We start from the raw sequence: 19,285 nt of genomic DNA, 5'->3' as shown, positions 1-19,285 counted from the left end.
TTTGGGTGGACGTTTTCTTAAACGTTATGCAGAAGAACATCACGGCAACTGTTATGAGTTTTATCATGAGTTTTATCTGTCGGTGCAGATGATCTGTTGAAGCTTTCTGAAGTTTTATCTCAGCTTCAGTCTAAGAAACAGACAAAAGTCACATCACACACTCATATAGGACTAAATTAACCAAATAGAATCAGATGAAACAGATACTTTGACATGATGGCAGCCTTTGAGGGACAATTCTTTGAGCATAACTGTTGATGTCATAAAAACATATTTAAGAGATGCTGGGAAGCCACCTCTGTGGCTATAGAGGAGTGCACATAATGATCCTAAATTCTTTAAAATGGAAACTACCCTTCAAAAAGAAGCAGCAAAGACTCAGTCAATGACTCCAGGGTGATCACAGGTGATCTACCGCGACCTGTTAGTGTACCGCCTGCATTTAGACATCTATATGAAGAGGATCCAAAGAACACATTTCATGGCTTAAAGAGAAATGGATCAACACTGAATGGACTGAGGAAAGCCACAATGTTCTCTCTGGGTCAAAGGGTCATAGATATTTTTTCGGACAACTCAATGATACTGAATTTAATCTGTGAAGCATGGTGGTGGAGGCATCATGCCATGTAGTCAGGCCTATTTATCACACATCAGGGATCATGAATCAGTTGGAAAACACCCGAAAGCTTGAATGGTTCAGGTTCTAACCATTTGATGATGTTTGATATTAAATTTAATACATGGTTGAATGGAAATAAAATCACTCAGCTCTAGTTTTGAACATAACTGTAGTTTAAAGGTCATCCGGTGTCCTTAAGCTTTCCACAGCTTTTCATCATCAGCTGAAAAATCTGCATTCAGGTGGAAGAGTCGTACTGGCGAGGAAGAGGAAGAAAAACAGCACAGAGTTTGGAGACTGTACAGAATTAATCTGCTGGAGGTTGTCTTTTTAAACCACGTTTGGATCAGATGAGTCCAAATTAAATCCAGATGTTTCCACTGAGAATCTTCATCTTCCAGATTTACAGTCTGAGAAAAAAATGTGACTTCCTGATCTTCATCAGTCACATCATCCTGTCACACAGGAGCAAATTTCAGCAACAACGATTGTTGATTTCTGCAGGCAACTTGTTGATAAATTCATTTCAACGGGAAACACTATTCAGAGACAGGAATGTTTCTCAACCTTAACCGTGACAGGACGCAACTCCCCGATGCAGCAATACAGGAAGCTGATGTCCACATCGGTGTCTGTCATCTCAAATCAGAGAGGAACAACAACACAGCTCAGATCTGGTTGGAAATTCAGAATTTTCTGCTGTTTTATTTCAATCTTGGAATGAAACTGGAACTTTTTACATAAACAACCTCCTGCAAGCTTTTTTGCTTCCTGTCTTGAACATCAGTATTGTAGTACTACCTCACATTCTCAGATTTAGGTCTGGACTTTGACTGGGCCGTTCTCACATATGGATGATCTTTTTCAAAACCATTTCATTGTATCTGGCTGGATGTTTAGGGTTGTCCTGCTGGAAGGTGAACCTCCATCCCAGTCTCAAGTCTTTTGCTGCCTGTAACAGGTTTTCTTTTCAGATTTTTATTTTATCTACACATCTACCTCTTTTATGCTCGTGTGTCTTTGATTTATTTTTGACTAAGATCATATTTCCTACAATATGTTTTGTTGCTCTCTTGTAATTGTATGTGGCTATTTGTGCTTATTTGATTTTAAACATTAAAGCAACAAGTGTAAAACAGGATGGCTTTAAATGTATGAATTAACTATAGGTGCTGGTCATTTTGTTCCTTCATGCATTCTGTGCTGCATTTTTAGTGGTTTTGTACCCTGTTGTTTTGGTAGGAAATGGAACCATCTACCACAGCATGTTTCATGGTGACTATGCATCAATTTGGACCCGTCATGGCGGCATTTCATACCTGCTTTGACGTCCAACAATGTAGTTTTCTATGTTCTGCTCATATAGCACTCTAAGGCTATATAACTTCAACAAATATCTACAGGCAAGTGGTAACTTGTAGTTATTTTGGTTTGAGTGGTCATGGTCTATCATATTTCCTAATAGTCAACTGGCCTAAGTAGGGAAAGATCCAAAATAAATAGAACTAAGGTGCATTTTGAGGATTTCTGAAAAATTATATGTGACATTTCAACTTTTTTATGACCATCTACATAATTTATGAAAATACTTCAAAGAAACAAAACACTCTGATTACAGTCTGAAATAGAAGTGCTAAGGTGAACTGGTGACTGGTATCAAGGAATACTAGATTTTAAAAACTATATTTTAAAATGTATTTCAGTTAAAATTTTGCTTTCAAAGAGGTGTAGATTAAGATCACATTTAAATTATGTGACTGTTATTTTTATTATGTAGTCGTATGAACAAAAATCTGACCAGAGATTAGATTTGACCATTTAACATAGAAATTATACACCAGCAAAAGTATCTGTAAATAATCAGAGAACGTTATTTATGGTAAATTATGACATGTCAAATAAGACTCCGGTGTATTTTTAATGTCCATGATACGTTTTATATGACGAATTTATTGTTTTGTGGATAATCCTGTGTACGAGTTGACCTGAATGCACCGCAGTGATGAAACAGTGTACAAGTAATGCTGTAGCGCAACTGGTGGGGAGGTATGGCAAGCCATAAATGCCAAATCTAGCGGGTTCGTGAATGGCACTTTTTCTACCAGCTATAGACAGACATTGGTTGCACGGCTGCATGATATAAAAAGTGGAGCTGAATGACAGAACGATGCGTTTTTCTTCTCACTTGTCAAAAAGGAAGCGTTCAAAATGCCATTTCCTGTTATAAAATATGTAATTCTGATGGCCTTTTCAGCAACATTTACAGTTATTGATTAAACAGTGATGTTTTATACATTTTCTTTACCAGACGGGTTGGTAGAGCCAATATTTGGCACAAATAATTATATGCAATGACAAGAGAAAAGTGTTAATATGGGTAAAGAAATTATGGAAAATATCCTCAGAAGGACGCATTAAAAACTCGTCATTCAGTAGCAGAACATTCTGGCAGGGTTTTCGTCAACTTTACAGAGTTCTGATATATTAAATGGTGATTTTTTACAAGCTCTAAAAAGCCTTTTTTTTTTAAAACGAGTCAAACCAAATACGAACATTAGCATGTAAAGTTTCGTGTACGCAAAAAATTGAAGCTGTGATTTGCACACAGGCTGCTCAAATGGAGGTTTTCCAAACACTGACTCATGTAAAAAGTGTTCTGTTTTTTTAGTGACTTTTACCAAAAACTGTCCCAGTTTAGTAACAGGTATTTTTTTTTTTTTTTACACACGACTTCTTTACCAGACGGTTTAGAGGACGCTGCAGTGCTGTCTCATCTCAGATTGTCCCACCCTCCTGAACGCGGCATTAGATGAGCAGCTCATCACCAGCCGCCGTCAGTCAGTCAGGTGTGGCCGCCGCGGTGGGAAGCATTCCGACCGGAGAGAGCGCTGTTCCAGCGGGCTGTTCCAGCGGGCTCCACCGAGGCTAAAACTAGCGTCTGCCGCGGGGCCTGTTAACAATGAGTACCGAGTCCACCAGATGACCGAAGTAAGTGGTTTATTTTTTATTTTTTTTACCGCAGGAGCTCCAGAGTTTGTCCGGGGGAGTTGGAAGTTTCCTGACACGCCAGATTCAGGGCCCACTCCGTCATTCCTGGCTGGAAAAAAACAAACCTGGATATTTCTATCAGTTTCGACACACTCCAGCAAACTCCGCTTAACCCATTTACATAGATCTTTGTTATTCCTGCCGGACTGTCTCGCTGTTAACATTAGGCTGTAATTTGAAGGATTTCATACCGATCAGACGCGACCACCCACCGGTTCGTAGCTGAAACTTTTGACCGTTGGTCCAAACTGCAGTTTCACATCCAGAAAAGTCCGCAGTGACATGTTGGTAAATGGAGAACTAGTTCCACTACAAGTTTGGTTCAATTTCAGAGAAAGAAAACCATGCAGACATCAGAAATATGTAAATCTGCATTTTTAATCGTTTAATGTTCAGGGTTTCTCATTAAAACATTAAATTATTCTGTTAATGTTTGTTTATTTTAATGGACTGTAAGGAAACCAACCAGTTTAAAGAGCATTTAATGAATGAATAATTATTTCATATTTATGATGTGCTAATAATTAAATATTTAAATGTGAAATTCATTTAAGTGTGAAATTATGTTAAAACCAAATATATAATTATTTCTGAATTTTTTGGTTCCTGTGCTGCAGTGCTGGGGAAACAATTAAAAATCCAAATCTCATAATTTAGAGCCTGAAAATCTCTTGAAAGTATAAATAATCAACCTTTCCATTGTTTTATTTTCAAAGTGATAAGTACTTTTCTAACACAGTGTTGGGTCACACCCTATAAACCGGATATGCACTTCCATGTAAGGGCGATGACTTGGTCTGTGTCACAGAACTGTATCGAAATCTGTCACGGAAATCACAGAACAAACTCTTTTCTGGACAAATTAAAGACCTTTTTTCCAGGGTTATGTGGAAGGGATTTGTGGCCACAGAAAAAGTACGTAGTGAACACTTTTGCTTCATCGATGCAGAAAACCTGGGTGAACGTTTGTGGACACACAGAGAGGATGCAGCAAGAGGTCTGATGAAAATTAAAAAGAGAGATCATATTTCTCCTATTTTAGCTTCCCTTCATTGGCTCCCTGTTAAATCCAGAATATAATTTAAAATTCTCCTCTTCACATATAAAGCCCTTAATGATCTAACTCCATCATACATCAGAGATCTGATTGGTCCATATGTTCCTAACAGACCACTTCATTCTCAGACTGCAGGTTTACTGGTGGTTCTTAGAGTCTCTAGAAGTAGAATGGGAGGCAGATCTTTTAATTATCAGGCTCCTCTCCTGTGGAACCAGCTCCCAGTTTTAGTCCGTGAGGCAGACACCCTGTCTACTTTTAAGGCTAGGCTTAAAACTTTCCTTTTTGATAAAGCTTATAGTTAGAGTAGCTTAGGTTATCCTGAGCTATCTCTGTAGTTATGCTGCTATTAGTTTAGGCTGCTGGAGGACATAGTGACCACTTTCACCCTCATTGCTACATTCTCATACTACTCTCCAATTTTGCATTATTTGCTGTTATTTCAGTTAACTGTTTTTCTCTTTCTAAAAGCTACATCTGATCTGGCTCTGTGTTTAGCAGTGGCACCTTCCTAAATCAGCCAAGCTGCTGCTGTCAACCACTTAATGCTCAGCTTATACAGATGATACTCTTGGTTTTGTCTTTCAGTGTTTCATTCTGTCTCAACGAGACATAGCTACTAGCTGAGCTTCTGCTGTGATGCTCTCTTTCATCCTCTACACTTGAAAACTGGTTCAGAGTTTTTCTGCTTAGCTGTCTTTTTCTCTTAGATGAAGCCACTAAAGGAGCTACAATCATTAATGTTTCACCTTTCTTTCCCATAGAAAGTACTCCTGGATCAGTGGTTCTGTGTTCTTTTTCTGTCTCTGCTCTGTTCTCTCAAACCCCCAGTCGGTCGTGATTAATTGGAATGGATGTACGTGACTTGAAATCTGTATGGTTTGATTGAATTGCTTTGTGAAGTACCTTGAGACGACATGTGTTGTGTATTGGCGCTATATAAATAAAACCGAATTGAACTTTAATTGAATGTATTTCTCCTCACTCACCAAAACTGGTCTTGCCAATAACAACGTTGCTATCCGATTTAAGGGAAGAGGACACAATGCTGTTCATGCTATGACAAATAGCTCAAGCAGGGAGTCAACAGCCAGACCACAAAGCTAAAAAAGTGACTGTTGTGATGAGTTATTTTCAAGTAGAAAAATGTTTTCTTTATTTTGTTTAATATTTTATTTGTTCGTTCGTCGTCTTCCGCTTATCCAGGACCGGGTCGCGGGGGCAGCAGACTCAGCAGAGACACCCAGACGTCCCTCTCCCCAGACACCTCCTCCAGCTCCTCCAGGGGGAGCCCAAGGCGTTCCCAGGCCAGCCGAGAGACATAGTCCCTCCAGCGTGTCCTGGGCCGTCCCCTGGGCCTCCTCCCGGTGGGACGTGCCTGGAACACCTCTCGAGGAAGGCGTCCAGGAGGCATCCGGTATAGATGCCCGAGCCACCTCAACTGGCTCCTCTTGATGTGGAGGAGCAGCGGCTCTACTCCGAGCCCCTCCTAGATGGCCGAGCTCCTCCCCCTATCTCTAAGGGAGTGCCCGGCCACCCTACGGAGGAAGCTCATTTCAGCCGCTTGTATCCGTGATCTCGTTCTTTCGGTCATGACCCAAAGTTCATGGCCATAGGTGAGGGTAGGAACGTAGACCGACCAGTAAATTGAGAGCTTTGCTTTTCGACTCAGCTCTCTCTTCACCACAATGGACCGGCACAGCGCCCCCATTACTGCAGCAGCCGCACCGATCCGTCTGTCGATCTCCTGCTCCATTCTTCCCTCACTCGTGTACAAGACCCCGAGATACTTAAACTCCTCCACTTGAGGCAGGAACTCCCCTCCAACCTGAAGAGGACAAGCCACCCTTTTCCGGTCGAGTACCATGACCTCGGACTTGGAGGAGCTGATCCTCATCCCAGCCGCTTCACACTCGGCTGCGAACCGCCACAGCGCATGCTGTAGGTCTTGGCTATTTTATATGTTTAGTGCAAAATGTCTGCATTTGTCCACAGATCAGGGTAAAACACTAACCACTTTCTCCAATCAGTTCTTCATGTTTAGCCATCATAACTAGCTTCAACATCCAGTTTTTCTTTTTTTTTTTCACAGCATCTGAGCTAATTGAGTGTTTGACTGTGTCTGCTGTCTTCGTTTATAACAGTATCTTAACTTCAACACCCCGTGTCTAGTATTAGCTTAAAATGGATTGTAGGGCCACGTGACGTTGTGGGTAAACTTTGGCGTGACAGAAATGATCGTCTGAATATCTTTTTCACAGCTGCATTATTGTGGTGTAGTTAAACCTTAACAAGTAAAATGTGTACCGATTATTTGGAGAAAAGTGAGACTTGCACAGTTGCTACATGACTCACAAGTATAAAGTGTTATTTTAACGAAGAGGCAATAGGAGGGCCTTTGTCAGTCCACATGAGATTGATGCTGGTCAGAAGTGGAGCAAAAGTTGAGTTTATCTTAATGCTGCCAGAATTTTTATGTTTCTAATACAGTTTTTTGTTTTTTTTCACAAGTGGTTGTTCACTACTGTAAGTAACTACAGTAGGACTGGGCTCACCACACAGTGCTTTAAAACCATTCATGGGTTCCCAGTTTGTTAGGTCTCCGAGTCCTCTTGCTCCCTGGAGAAATATTCCTTTTATGAGTTCAGATTTTCAGCCTGAGACTCTGCAGTTACTGCTGTCCTTCGAGGCGACCATTGTGTCATGCATTTATATCAGAGTTCGCCTTTCCAAACTTTTTGGCAAATTTTGTCTGAGTTCTCGGTGGCCTTGTCCTCGTTTATTTTTGTTTAACTGATGCAACCGAAAAGGAAAACGTAAAAATGATTTAGTGTCTATGAAGTGCCACTGCTGCTTGTCAAATAGACCCGGACAATTGATTGGTTAACCTGCGTATTGAGTCCACTTCAGTGTCCGCTCAGCCCACTGACTCCAGTAAGGACAACAGATATATTAATGTCTTAATTTGCAGCCTGCAACCAAGAAATAGTCAAATAGTCAAATATTTTCAAATGCAGTTTTTTAAGTAAAATAGTTATTTTATTAACATATTTAATTCATTACATATTCAATAAAGTGTGTATTTTTAAAGTTTAATTAATGGATCATGGATATAATTAATGACTTCTAAAATTGCGGCACATTTGGACCTCCGAAAACAAACAGCCATATGTAAAAGTCTCTGTAAGGCTTTTATTTTAAACGTTTATTTAAACCTCCTGTGTGATTCTAGTTTTTGGTGAAGAAAGCCTCCTGATGCTCCGTCAGCCAGGGAAACGCTGCCAGAGTTCACTGATCTGCTGTAGTTGGAGATGGATCGTTTGCTGTTAGTTGAACCACGTTCAGTTAGTTTAGAGATATTAATTGGATGCACAGGTCCAATTAATATTCAATTACATAGTCATTACAAACACTGGCACTATAACCTGAATATGCATCTCGATATTGAAGAAAATCATTGCAAAGTTAATTTGTCAATAATTCAATTCAGAAAGTGAAACTCATGTTAAGAGTTAAACACAGAGGTTTATGTTTCAGTGACTTCTGTTTTTCAATGAATCTGGTTTACAGCTAATGAAAACTCAGCTTCTTAGAAGATTATAGCATTCAGCATATTACAGTATTTTATTCCACAAATGTTCTGTTCTGGCCTACATAATAACAGCGAGAACTACTGAGCTGGCAGTTGTCCAGCAGACAGTCACCTTTCACAAGGAGAGTAAGCCGCAGAAGGTCTTTGCTGAAGAGGCTTGCTGTTCAGAGCGCTCTAGCCCACAATATTAACGGAAAGTTGAACGAAAGGAAAAAGTGTTCAGGTAACGGGGATAATTGCAGCCTTGAGATGACTGTGAAACAAAGCCCATTCAAGGGTTTATAGGAGCTTCACCAGGCATGGGCTGCAGCTGTCATATTCCTGAACCAGAGACATCAGAAGCTTCTTACTTGGATTAAGGAGAAAAAGATCTGGATTGTTGCTCAGCAGTCCAAAGTCCTCTTCTCAGATGAAAGTAAAGTTTGCATTTCATTTGCAAGTCAAGGTCCCAGAGTCTGAGGCACAGAATCCACGTTTCTTGAAGTCCAGTTGAAGTTTCGACAGTCAGCGATGTCCAACCATGTCATCTGGTGGTTCTGGTGCACTGGGTTTTCTGAAGTCCGCAGTCAATGCAACCATCTACCAGGATTTTAGATCACTTCATGCTTCCTTCTGCTGGCAAGCTGTATGGAGAGGCTGATTTCATATACCAGCAGGACTTGGTACCGGCCCACACTGCCAAAGGTACCAAAAGCTGGTTCAATGACCACGGTGTTACTGTACCTGACTGGCCGGCAAACTCCCCTGCCTAGAACCCCATAGAAAATCTATGGACTGTTGTCAAGAGGAAGATGAGAGACATCAGAACCACCAGAACAATGCAGATGACCTGAAGGTCACTGTCAAAACAAGCTGGAATTCCCGAACACCTCAGCAGAGTTTTGTTTTCATTAAATTTAAGTCTTAGTTATTAAAAGTGCATGAAGAAATACTTGAAATATTTAACTGTGTATTCAGATTGTAAGTTTCACTTTTTATTTTAAATTACCAAAATAAACAGACTTTTCCTGTATCAATCTTTAATTTAATGAAATGCACCTGGAAGGAAAACATGGAGGCTAAAAACCTTCATTTTTGTCAACCAGAAGAAGAATTCTAACAATCTGATCAATGAGTTTTATACAGCAAACATTAGTCATCCCAAGGCACAAAATGGGTCCAGTTTAAGTTTTTCTCTTTTAGAAGATAGAATAAAGTGTATTATTGATATTTAATACTCATCTAAATGGAAAATATTTGTATTTTCCTGCCCTTGAGGTCTGTGCAGGAACCCTGAAAGCCATCTGTGCCCTGCCATCTTCTTGCTGGTTCCTAGATCAGAGTACGTGTTCCAGTTAGTCAGTGGGCTGAGAGTACGGGCAGAATGAGGAAGTTATATTTAGTGACTCAGCTGCTGCTTGAGAAGCAGCCTGGGAGGATAGGAGGGGCACAGGCAGCACACAGTCATTAAAAATGAACCAATAATCACATTGATCTGACTAAACTATTTTTCTCTCTCTCCTGTTTTTTTTTTTTAGGTTCTCTGCATCCTGCCTTAAAGAAGCGAGAGCTTTGTTCGTGTCTAGAAACAGGAAACGGAGTGACCTCAGCTCACCACAAGAGAAAGTGAAGTGAAATAAAGGGATTGATTGAAGGAACAGAAAGAGGAACGCCTCATTGTAGATGCTTTAAAGAAACGATGCTGGAGCAGTGATTTAAATTCATTACCAAGACTAGAAAATGCCTCAGTGATGGAGTAAGTGTGGATCCAGAATCCTGCTGTGACTCAAGTGGAAATCCTCTGCATGGATCTGTAACCTGACGTGGAAACATGCTGCCCGCCGCAGCTCCTGACCACGAATCTTAAACATTGCGGCGCTGCGGAAGTGATGTGAAACTTAAGCCAAGCGGAACAAGTGCAGCAGATTCTACTGGAAATGTCCCCACCCTGAAGCTGGTGACGTTCGGAGGTGGAAGTAAACACAAAGTGCATGTGCACCTGGAGAAGGCAAAGGTCACCTCCTCATATGAAACTGGTTTTACTGGGAAAGTCAATAAGAGGCCATTCAGATGGCAGGAAAAGACTACAATCATCTCTTTAAGCTGCTCATCATTGGAGACTCCAGTTAGTATGTTTTGACTGTTTTAAAACTCGTCTGCAAATGAAGTTTCTGTGGATGTGGAGCCACAAGGCTAAACGATTCATTTCTGGTCCCTTTCAGTGGCATTTACGTCAGAATCAGGTTAATTTCCCCCCAAAGCTGTTTAGTTTCTCCTGAAGTACAGAGTATGAGGGGAGCCCACAGACGGACACAGAATAGATGCATTATTAGATCGTCCCTGTGGTCTAAACCACCTACAACTAACCACAGCCCAACTAGCTGCAGCACCTGCAGCTGGTTGGGCTGAAGTTTTCATCATGAGGAGGAGGAATTTCCTGCTTTTTATGTTTCTAGACAAGCAAAGTTTATTTATGTCTTAATACAGTATAAAGTTCTGACCAGATCTGCATCTACTTCAGGTAAGATACTGATGATTCTGAACCGCTTCACAGAACCACGCTTGTTGGATAAATGTTGGATTATTCAGCAGCTGCTGATAAAATGATCTGGCAGAAGCTTTTAGTTAAATCCTGTTGGGGTTTTTTTCAGCTTGGAGCAGAAAATATTCAGAAAACGTCAAATCAATTATTTAAACTTTAATAAAACGTGCAGGTTAGTTTTTACATAAAGTACATTTATAGGTGCAGAAATGGCCTGTTTTTTATAGAGCTGTTATTGAAGCAGTGTTTAGATGTTGGTAATCTTAGACCAGCTATTTTCAGGCCAGCTGGAGGAGCAGCTTAGTCACAGTCAGTTGGTCCCTGCAGGAAATCATGTTGTCCAGACTCTGTTTCAGACTGCAGCTGACAGAATCCAGACAGAAACGAGGCTTCAGAAAGATCCTATAAATCTGGAAATGGTTTCAGTGTGATCAGAAAACTGTTGAGTCATTATCCTGACAAGCCTTCGTGTTTTACTGTCGGCATTTTCTAAAAACGACGTTTCTGAACAGTTCATTGTCGACAGTCTGTTACCTCAACATGTAAATGTAAGTAAATCAGAATATCATCAGAAAATTATTTATTTCAGTAATTTGGTCGAAGTAAAACCCGTATAGATTTATTACACACATAATTATATATTTCAAGCATTTCTGGCATTTTCATTATGGTGTACAGCTAATTAAAACCAAAAATTCAAATGTTATGGTCTGCAACAGTAATTCCTAAACTTCTACATACAAAACCACCTCCATAAACCTTACTAGTTCCAGTAAGAACTTTCTCCTCTTGGATCAAGAACTTGGTTACATTTGGTGTCATTTCTAGATCTGTTTGTGTCTGAAGTAGAGATCTGCTTTCATGAATAAATCATCTTTGGCTCTAGGTTCATTTTAGCTCTGTATCGCAGTTAATTTGATCATCTTTACCTCTTTAAATAACTAATCCCAACATTTGTTCAGACTACCATTGGTGGTACTTGTTAGACAGTTTCAGACGGGTCCAAACAATCATGCTGACTTGTCCAACAGACGGTCGTTGACCTGCTCCCCACGGAGGATAAGCAGGTCATTGCTAAAGAAACTGGCTGTTCACAAAGTTCTGTGTCCAAGCACGTTAATGGAAAGTTGAGTGGAAGGTAAAAGTGTGGCAGAAACTAACTAGTTTACTGGATTATTTAAATAAATTAACTTTTTGATGGTATTCTAATTGAGATGCATCTGTATCTACATTACTGTGTATATACAGGGGTTGGACAATGAAACTGAAACACCTGGTTTTAGACCACAATAATTTATTAGTATGGTGTAGGGCCTCCTTTTGTGGCCAATACAGCGTCAATTCGTCTTGGGAATGACATATACAAGTCCTGCACAGTGGTCAGAGGGATTTTAAGCCATTCTTCTTACAGGATAGTGGTCAGGTCACTACGTGATACTGGTGGAGGAAAACGTTTCCTGACTCGCTCCTCCAAAACACCCCAAAGTGGCTGAATAATATTTAGATCTGGTGACTGTGCAGGCCATGGGAGATGTTCAACTTCACTTTCATGTTTATCAAACCAATCTTTCACCAGTCTTGCTGTGTGTATTGGTGCATTGTCATCCTGATACACGGCACCACCTTCAGGATACAATGTTTGAACCATTGAATGCACATGGTCCTCAAGAATGGTTCGGTAGTCCTTGGCAGTGACGCGCCCATCTAGCACAAGTATTGGGCCAAGGGAATGCCATGATATGGCAGCCCAAACCATCACTGATCCACCCCCATGCTTCACTCTGGGCATGCAACAGTCTGGGTGGTACGCTTCTTTGGGGCTTCTCCACACCGTAACTCTCCTGGATGTGGGGAAAACAGTAAAGGTGGACTCATCAGAGAACAATACATGTTTCACATTGTCCACAGCCCAAGATTTGCGCTCCTTGCACCATTGAAACCGACGTTTGGCATTGGCATGAGTGACCAAAGGTTTGCTATAGCAGCCCGGCCGTGTATATTGACCGTGTGGAGCTCCTGATGGACAGTTCTGGTGGAAACAGGAGAGTTGAGGTGCACATTTAATTCTGCCATGATTTGGGCAGCCGTGGTTTTATGTTTTTTGGATACAATCCGGGTTAGCACCAGAACATCCCTTTCAGACAGCTTCCTCTTGCGTCCACAGTTAATCCTGTTGGATGTGGTTCGTCCTTCTTGGTGGTATGCTGACATTACCCTGGATACCGTGGCTCTTGATACATCACAAAGACTTGCTGTCTTGGTCACAGATGCGCCAGCAAGACGTGCACCAACAATTTGTCCTCTTTTGAACTCTGGTATGTCACCCATAATGTTGTGTGCATTTCAATATTTTGAGCAAAACTGTGCTCTTACCCTGCTAATTGAACCTTCACACTCTGCTCTTACTGGTGCAATGTGCAATCAATGAAGACTGGCTACCAGGCTGGTCCAATTTAGCCATGAAACCTCCCACACTAAAATGACAGGTGTTTCAGTTTCATTCTCCAACCCCTGTATGTGTGTGTATGTATATCTGATGTAAACTTTGGCTCCAGTTGTCTTTGTTTTATTTTTCTTGTCTCCTCCCACCTGGTTTCACTGGAAGCAGGCTGACGATGCCACCCTATCTGGTCTTTCTTGAGACCGGTTTTACAAACTTAGTAATCTGATCTCTGATCTGTTCCTCCCTCAGATGTGGGGAAAAGCAGCCTCCTCCTCCGCTTCGCAGACAACTCCTTCTCTGGTGAGCTGCTACAGCTTCTACTTTCTTTTTCAGCTCAGAAGTAGAGGCATTTGATCAAGTTCAGACATCTCATCTTCAGGGTTTGTTAGAGTTGTCCTAACATGTGTGAAGCTTTTTAGAGGGTGATGAATGGTTATGTAGAAAAACTGGAAATTAGACGTGCACGTAGAATCTGCTTGAACAGTTCTGGAACACACAGATCTACAGTGCTTCATATCTGGTCCTCATTTCTTTCCATTTCTTAACCTTCATTTTTTTTTTTGTGTGTTCTTGTGCCAAAAATCAACAGAAACATTGGTTCTGAATGTTCACCCGGTGCAAAACAAAACATTTAAAGAAATGAGAGTTGAATAAAAATTAAATTATAGTATTTATATGGGAGTACTTGTTTAGTTTAAAAAACATAAAAAAACTTGAAGGAAATAAAAAGCATGAAAATTAAAATTCACAACAAAATACAAAACCTGATCAAACTTTAGGGCGTTTGCATCAAAACAACCGAAGTTATTTCAAAATAAATCTCCAGTGACCCAGGAGGGTTAAAGTGGGATTGATCTGTAGTCCGCGAGGCTTTCTGGAGGTCTGCTGATCCTCTGACGGCTGGTTCTCAGTTTCAGTTTACCTGACGCCTCTCATGTCTATTGAGTTTGGCGCTTTGCTTTACTGATGAAAAAAATCATAAACTGTGATTTGTGACTACTTGCTAACTTCCTGCAGGCAGCTACATCACCACCATCGGGGTGGACTTTAAGATCCGAACGGTGGACATCGGCGCAGAGCGTGTGAAGCTGCAGATCTGGGACACGGCAGGGCAGGAAAGATTCAGAACCATCACCTCAACGTAACAAAGAGTCATTATTTTTTTCAGTTTTACTGCATGACCGAATGCACAGCCAGTCTGCAGAGTTGTCATGTTTATTCTGCATCTTTTGTGTCAACAGGTACTACAGGAACACCCACGGTGTAATCATTGTCTACGACGTAACAAACCCAGAGTCGTTTGTCAACGTGAAGAGGTGGTTGAACGAAATCTCTGATAACTGTGACACTGTCTGCAAGATCCTGGGTAGGTCAGCTGCAAGCTGGACCAAAAATACTTCAGCACTCTGCGAAGTGTGCACACCCCTAAGATTTTTCACAAACCACAAACCTTGAAAGTATTTCATTGCGCTTTTATGTGGTGCATTACTATGAAGAGGAAGGAAAATCAGCTTTCTCAATATTTTACACACAAAAATCTGAAAACTGTGATGTATATTTATGTTCAGCCCTCTAAACTCTGATGCCTGTTAATAATACTACCTTCAGAGGTCACATAATCAGTAAATAGCCTGAGTTTAATACAGTCTGAGTAGGAATCCTGCTGTTCTGTGAAGGCATCAGAGGTTTGTTGAAGAACATCACTGAACAAACAGCATCATGAAGGCCAAAGAACAAAGCAGATGTATAAAAGAAGGTTCTAGGTCAGATGACACCAGCACATCACCCTGAACAGTGCATCTTCATGATGACGCACGGTGTTGACAGCATCAGGTTTTGGGGATGCTTTTCTTCAGCAGGGACGGGGAAACTGGTCAAAGTAGAGGGGAAGATGGCTGAACGGAAAACCAACTTGATGATTGATGTTCCAGTGTTCTCCATTCAATATGACTTGAGGTACAGTTTTAGTGGGCAGAAAATGGCAACGCTAAATGTGCAAAGCTGGTTGAGACGAATCCTAAAGATCTGCAACTAAGGGCGGTTGAATATAAATGCATGCCACACTTTGCAGATTTTTATTCGTAAAAAGATTTGAAAATCTTTTTTTTTTTTTTTGTTTGTTTCACAGCAATGAACCACTTTGTGTTGGTCTGTAACATAAAATACATTTAGGTTTGTGATTGTCATCTGACAAAAAGGAGAAGTTTGAGGGGTATATAACACAATTCTTATAACTAATATAACTAATTATTTAGCACCACTGCTTCTGAATTCACACATGTCCTAATCTGGATTGCAGCTATGTTAACATCCCTTAATGTCTTGTTGTACCATGCAGACATTCTGTCTGCTCTCAGGAAGATTCAATCACCTTGATATACCAAACGCTATAAGTGCCTATTAAGGAAGGAGAATCTGAACCATTTTCTAATTAATTCAGCTAATTATGACCACTCAAAAACTGCATGTGGAGCATTGAACTTTTATTATAAGATGGTAAGGTGATCATGAAGTATGGAGGGAAGAAAAAGTGACCTACTCCCACCTGATGAACTCGCATATGTACTTTTTACACCCTTCACCCCAATAACCATGTAATAAATGAAATGGGGGCCTATCATGAACTATACATGTGTCATAAATGTATAAGGACTATGTTTTAACAAAATGCGCTTCATCTCTTTATTTATTGACCCACATAAACCATGTTTAGATAAGTGAACATTCATGATAAGCTAAGAAGAAACACAACAGCAGCTAAATTGTAAATGTGTTTGTTTGTTCACTTAATATGGCCGCTTTGGAACAAAAGGATTGAACCTATCAAAGGGATAAAAGATTTCTTTATGATGAGACAAATTTCTTGTGGAGTTACATTTTAAACTCTAGGCCAGCAGGGGGTCTACAGCAGAGCAAATTATTATTTTTTTTCAGTGTGCCTGTCTGTTTTTCCTCAGTGGGAAACAAGAACGACGACCCAGCCAAGAAGAAGGTGGACACCCAGGATGCAATGCGATTCGGGGAGTCGGTGGGTGTTCGTGTTTTCGAGACAAGTGCCAAAGAAAATATAAATGTAGAAGAGGTGAGAGATTTCCTCATCTTCTCACATGCTCCTGTAGAACATTTTACCCACTAATCAACTTGTTTGAGCTAAAATCACATTTTCTGTCTGTCAAACTCTGAATGGTTGGATGTTTTTGTCAGTTAGAGAAGGAGTTTAAACAAACAAACAAAATGTTTCCTAAAATCCTCCAAGTACTGGACTGAATATCTGTCGAAAGTCCAAAAAATGAATTTGTTGATAAAATGTTTTTTTTTAAAGTCTGAGCTTGGAATCAAACAAGCTAATGTTACTGCTTGTAATTGTTATGGCATGTAAGCAGCTCTTAGCATAGTGGTTCTGGCCCCACCCCATCTCAAGATGAGAAAAAATGGGTCGTGTATCATTTTAAAGGAAAATGGATAAAAATCAATATTGATCAATAAGGTATCCTAATTTACTGTTGCATATTAATTACTTAAAAATCACACAATGGGATTTTCTGAATATTTGTCTTTGATTTCATCACTCACAGTTGAAGAGTACCTATGATTAAAAATTAAAGACGTCAAGTGGGAAAACCTGCAAAATCAGCAGAGTATCAAATACTTCTTCTCCCTGCTGTAGCATAGCAGAAACTACTGTTAGCATTTCAGCTATTGGCAGCATATTGGCTAACATTGGCTACCTGTTAGCGTAATATTCTGCTGTCACTAGCAACACGCTATTGGTAGCATTTAGCATTATTAGCTAATGTGACTAGAACTGTCGCGTTAGCTACAATAGAAATTACTTGATTCTCTCACACTGGTGAAATTCAGGCGTACCAGCAGCAAGGTGAAAGGCAAATAGTGCAAAGGTAAAAAAAAAATATAAAAAGTAATAAAAAAAAAAAGTGACTACAATAATGTCCATAGTACAAACAGTTGTGGTTTATGGGCCTCTGCTTCCTGCTAGTTCATGTAAAAATGTACTCTTTACTTTTGTTTTATCAGATGTTTATGGCTTTTACTCACATGGTGCTCCGAGCCAAGAAGCAATGTCAGGACAGAGCTCAAAGGGAACGGGAGCGCGAGAAAGACACTGTCAACATCAATGCCCAGAGAGACCGTGACCGCCGGAAGAGAGGGAAGAAATGCTGCTGAGACAGATAACAGATGGGACTGTTTTGGTCGTTATTCATGGTTTAACCTGAGGGATTTAGTCTGCAGCACTGACCACAAGTAGCGGCTCTGAGGACCTAAAGGAGCACTCTGGTGTTTTTAATGTTTTCTGGGCCCTCATGATGTGTATGTTTGTTTCTAAAAATTGCATTAAATGTTCCTGATAGATCTGTCTTCATCTTCATGCAGATGTTTGAGGAAATATGAGCTGAACATCCTTACCGCTGCATATCCCAATTCATTCAGAAATATTATGTTCCAAGTTAAAAGATAAAAACAGGAGACAGGTTGTGGGTTTTTTTGGGAGCATGATGGAGGACAAAACTGGACATGAAATGATCGGCTTTAATATCAATAAAGTCATTCTCAGTAATATATGAAGCTTTGACTTTCTCACCTGAAGCTGCATTAATGAAACTAAGCATCTTGTTTGAAGGTTTTTGGAGGTTTGCATCAAATTAGCTGATTTTAAAATTTAATGAGAGCTGAAGCTTTGGGAAATCTCTCCCCCTTCCAACACTAAATTCAGCATTAAATACTTCTGTGTGCAGATACGTTTTGACTAACAATCCTTAAAAAAGAACCATATTCTGTTGAAGTGATGCCTGCACAATCTTTCTGGTTTTCAGATCAGACTTGACACTCGTACTGTGATAATCTGAGTTTCCAGACATTTGGTCTGATTGTAACTGAAACGGGTAAAAACACCAGTCTGTTCCTTTAACTTCACTCCTGAACCTGTTACTTAAAAACAGAACAAATATCCTCCAAAAGGGAACAGTTTGTTACTAAACTAACTCTTTAGGGTGTGATGAGTTTAGTAATCTGCCATATTTCAGTGTACAGGATTAATCCCCAGTGAGTTTTATTTTTTAATGTTTGCTACCATGAATGTTTAAATCCAAATAAAGCAATAAATCTAGTAGTTTTTTCTGTATTCAACTGTGACTGAACTAAAAGATGTTCTTACAGAAATATTGTGTAAGACAGGTTAACACATTCTGCCTGGAATGATTTAAAAATTCATCCATTCGCTGGTGTTCGTGATGCCTCGAGTACAAAATAAACCATTTATAGATGCAACATTTTCTTTCAGATGATTCCTGAGAAATCAAGAGTAAACGCTGACTGGAGCCTTCTCTCTGTTCAGGGAAATCAGCAGACCTGAAAGGTCCAAATGTTGGCTGCACAATTATAACGATTTAATGAAGCAGAGTCAGACTTTTGGGAAAAATTGTTTGGTAAGGATCTGAAAATACAGTTCTGACATAAAATGTGCTTTCAATGCGTGAAGAGCTTAATCTGGAACAATGACTCAAAGCTCTTATTAAAAATATCAGAAATCCAAAGATGTTGTAATGAGCACGATGTTTAAACCTCCAAGGATGAAGAAAGGTCTCAGGTCTTCTGCAGCCTCCAACAGGTGTTCTTCCAGGCTTGTCTTATATTTAGCTCCATCCATCTTCAACTATCACCAACTTCCCTCTCCCTACGATAGAAAAGCAGTCCCACAGCATGCCGCCACCACTAAGTATCTTGAATACATCTTGGTGTCATCAGTCCATAGGCCAGTTTTGAGTGAACAACTGGATATCCTGTCAAACTCCCACCTGAGTTGTAGATCTCTGCAGCTCCTCTAGAGTGGATCTCTTGTATCTGGAATTTAGTTCTTTTGGTGATGACCTAGATCTCATTACCATAGATGAGGGATGAATGGAGGATTTAACACCAGATGAACTGAAGCAGCTTTTTAGACCGACAGATTCCTGTCAGACTGAAATGATCTCCCCCTCCTTGTC

At 40.2% G+C, this 19,285-nt stretch overlaps 1 protein-coding gene across 1 annotated transcript; it reads left to right on the top strand.

Annotated features, from left to right (window-relative positions):
- The first annotated feature begins 3,415 nt into the window (after nucleotides 1-3,415).
- LOC124864245 (ras-related protein Rab-35-like) lies at nucleotides 3,416-18,411 on the top strand. Its single transcript, XM_047358937.1, has 7 exons — nucleotides 3,416-3,610; nucleotides 9,837-10,423; nucleotides 13,533-13,583; nucleotides 14,301-14,424; nucleotides 14,525-14,649; nucleotides 16,241-16,365; nucleotides 17,319-18,411. Exons 2-7 carry the CDS (start codon nucleotides 10,369-10,371, stop codon nucleotides 17,466-17,468), a joined length of 630 nt encoding a protein of 209 aa, XP_047214893.1. The 5' UTR covers nucleotides 3,416-3,610; nucleotides 9,837-10,368; the 3' UTR covers nucleotides 17,469-18,411.
- Nucleotides 18,412-19,285: the final 874 nt, after the last annotated feature.

This window comes from Girardinichthys multiradiatus, chromosome Y (genome assembly GCF_021462225.1).
Source record: "Girardinichthys multiradiatus isolate DD_20200921_A chromosome Y, DD_fGirMul_XY1, whole genome shotgun sequence".
NCBI lineage: Eukaryota > Metazoa > Chordata > Actinopteri > Cyprinodontiformes > Goodeidae > Girardinichthys > Girardinichthys multiradiatus.
Note: the sequence above shows the minus strand (reverse complement) of the source record. Positions and strands in the feature narration are given on the sequence as shown.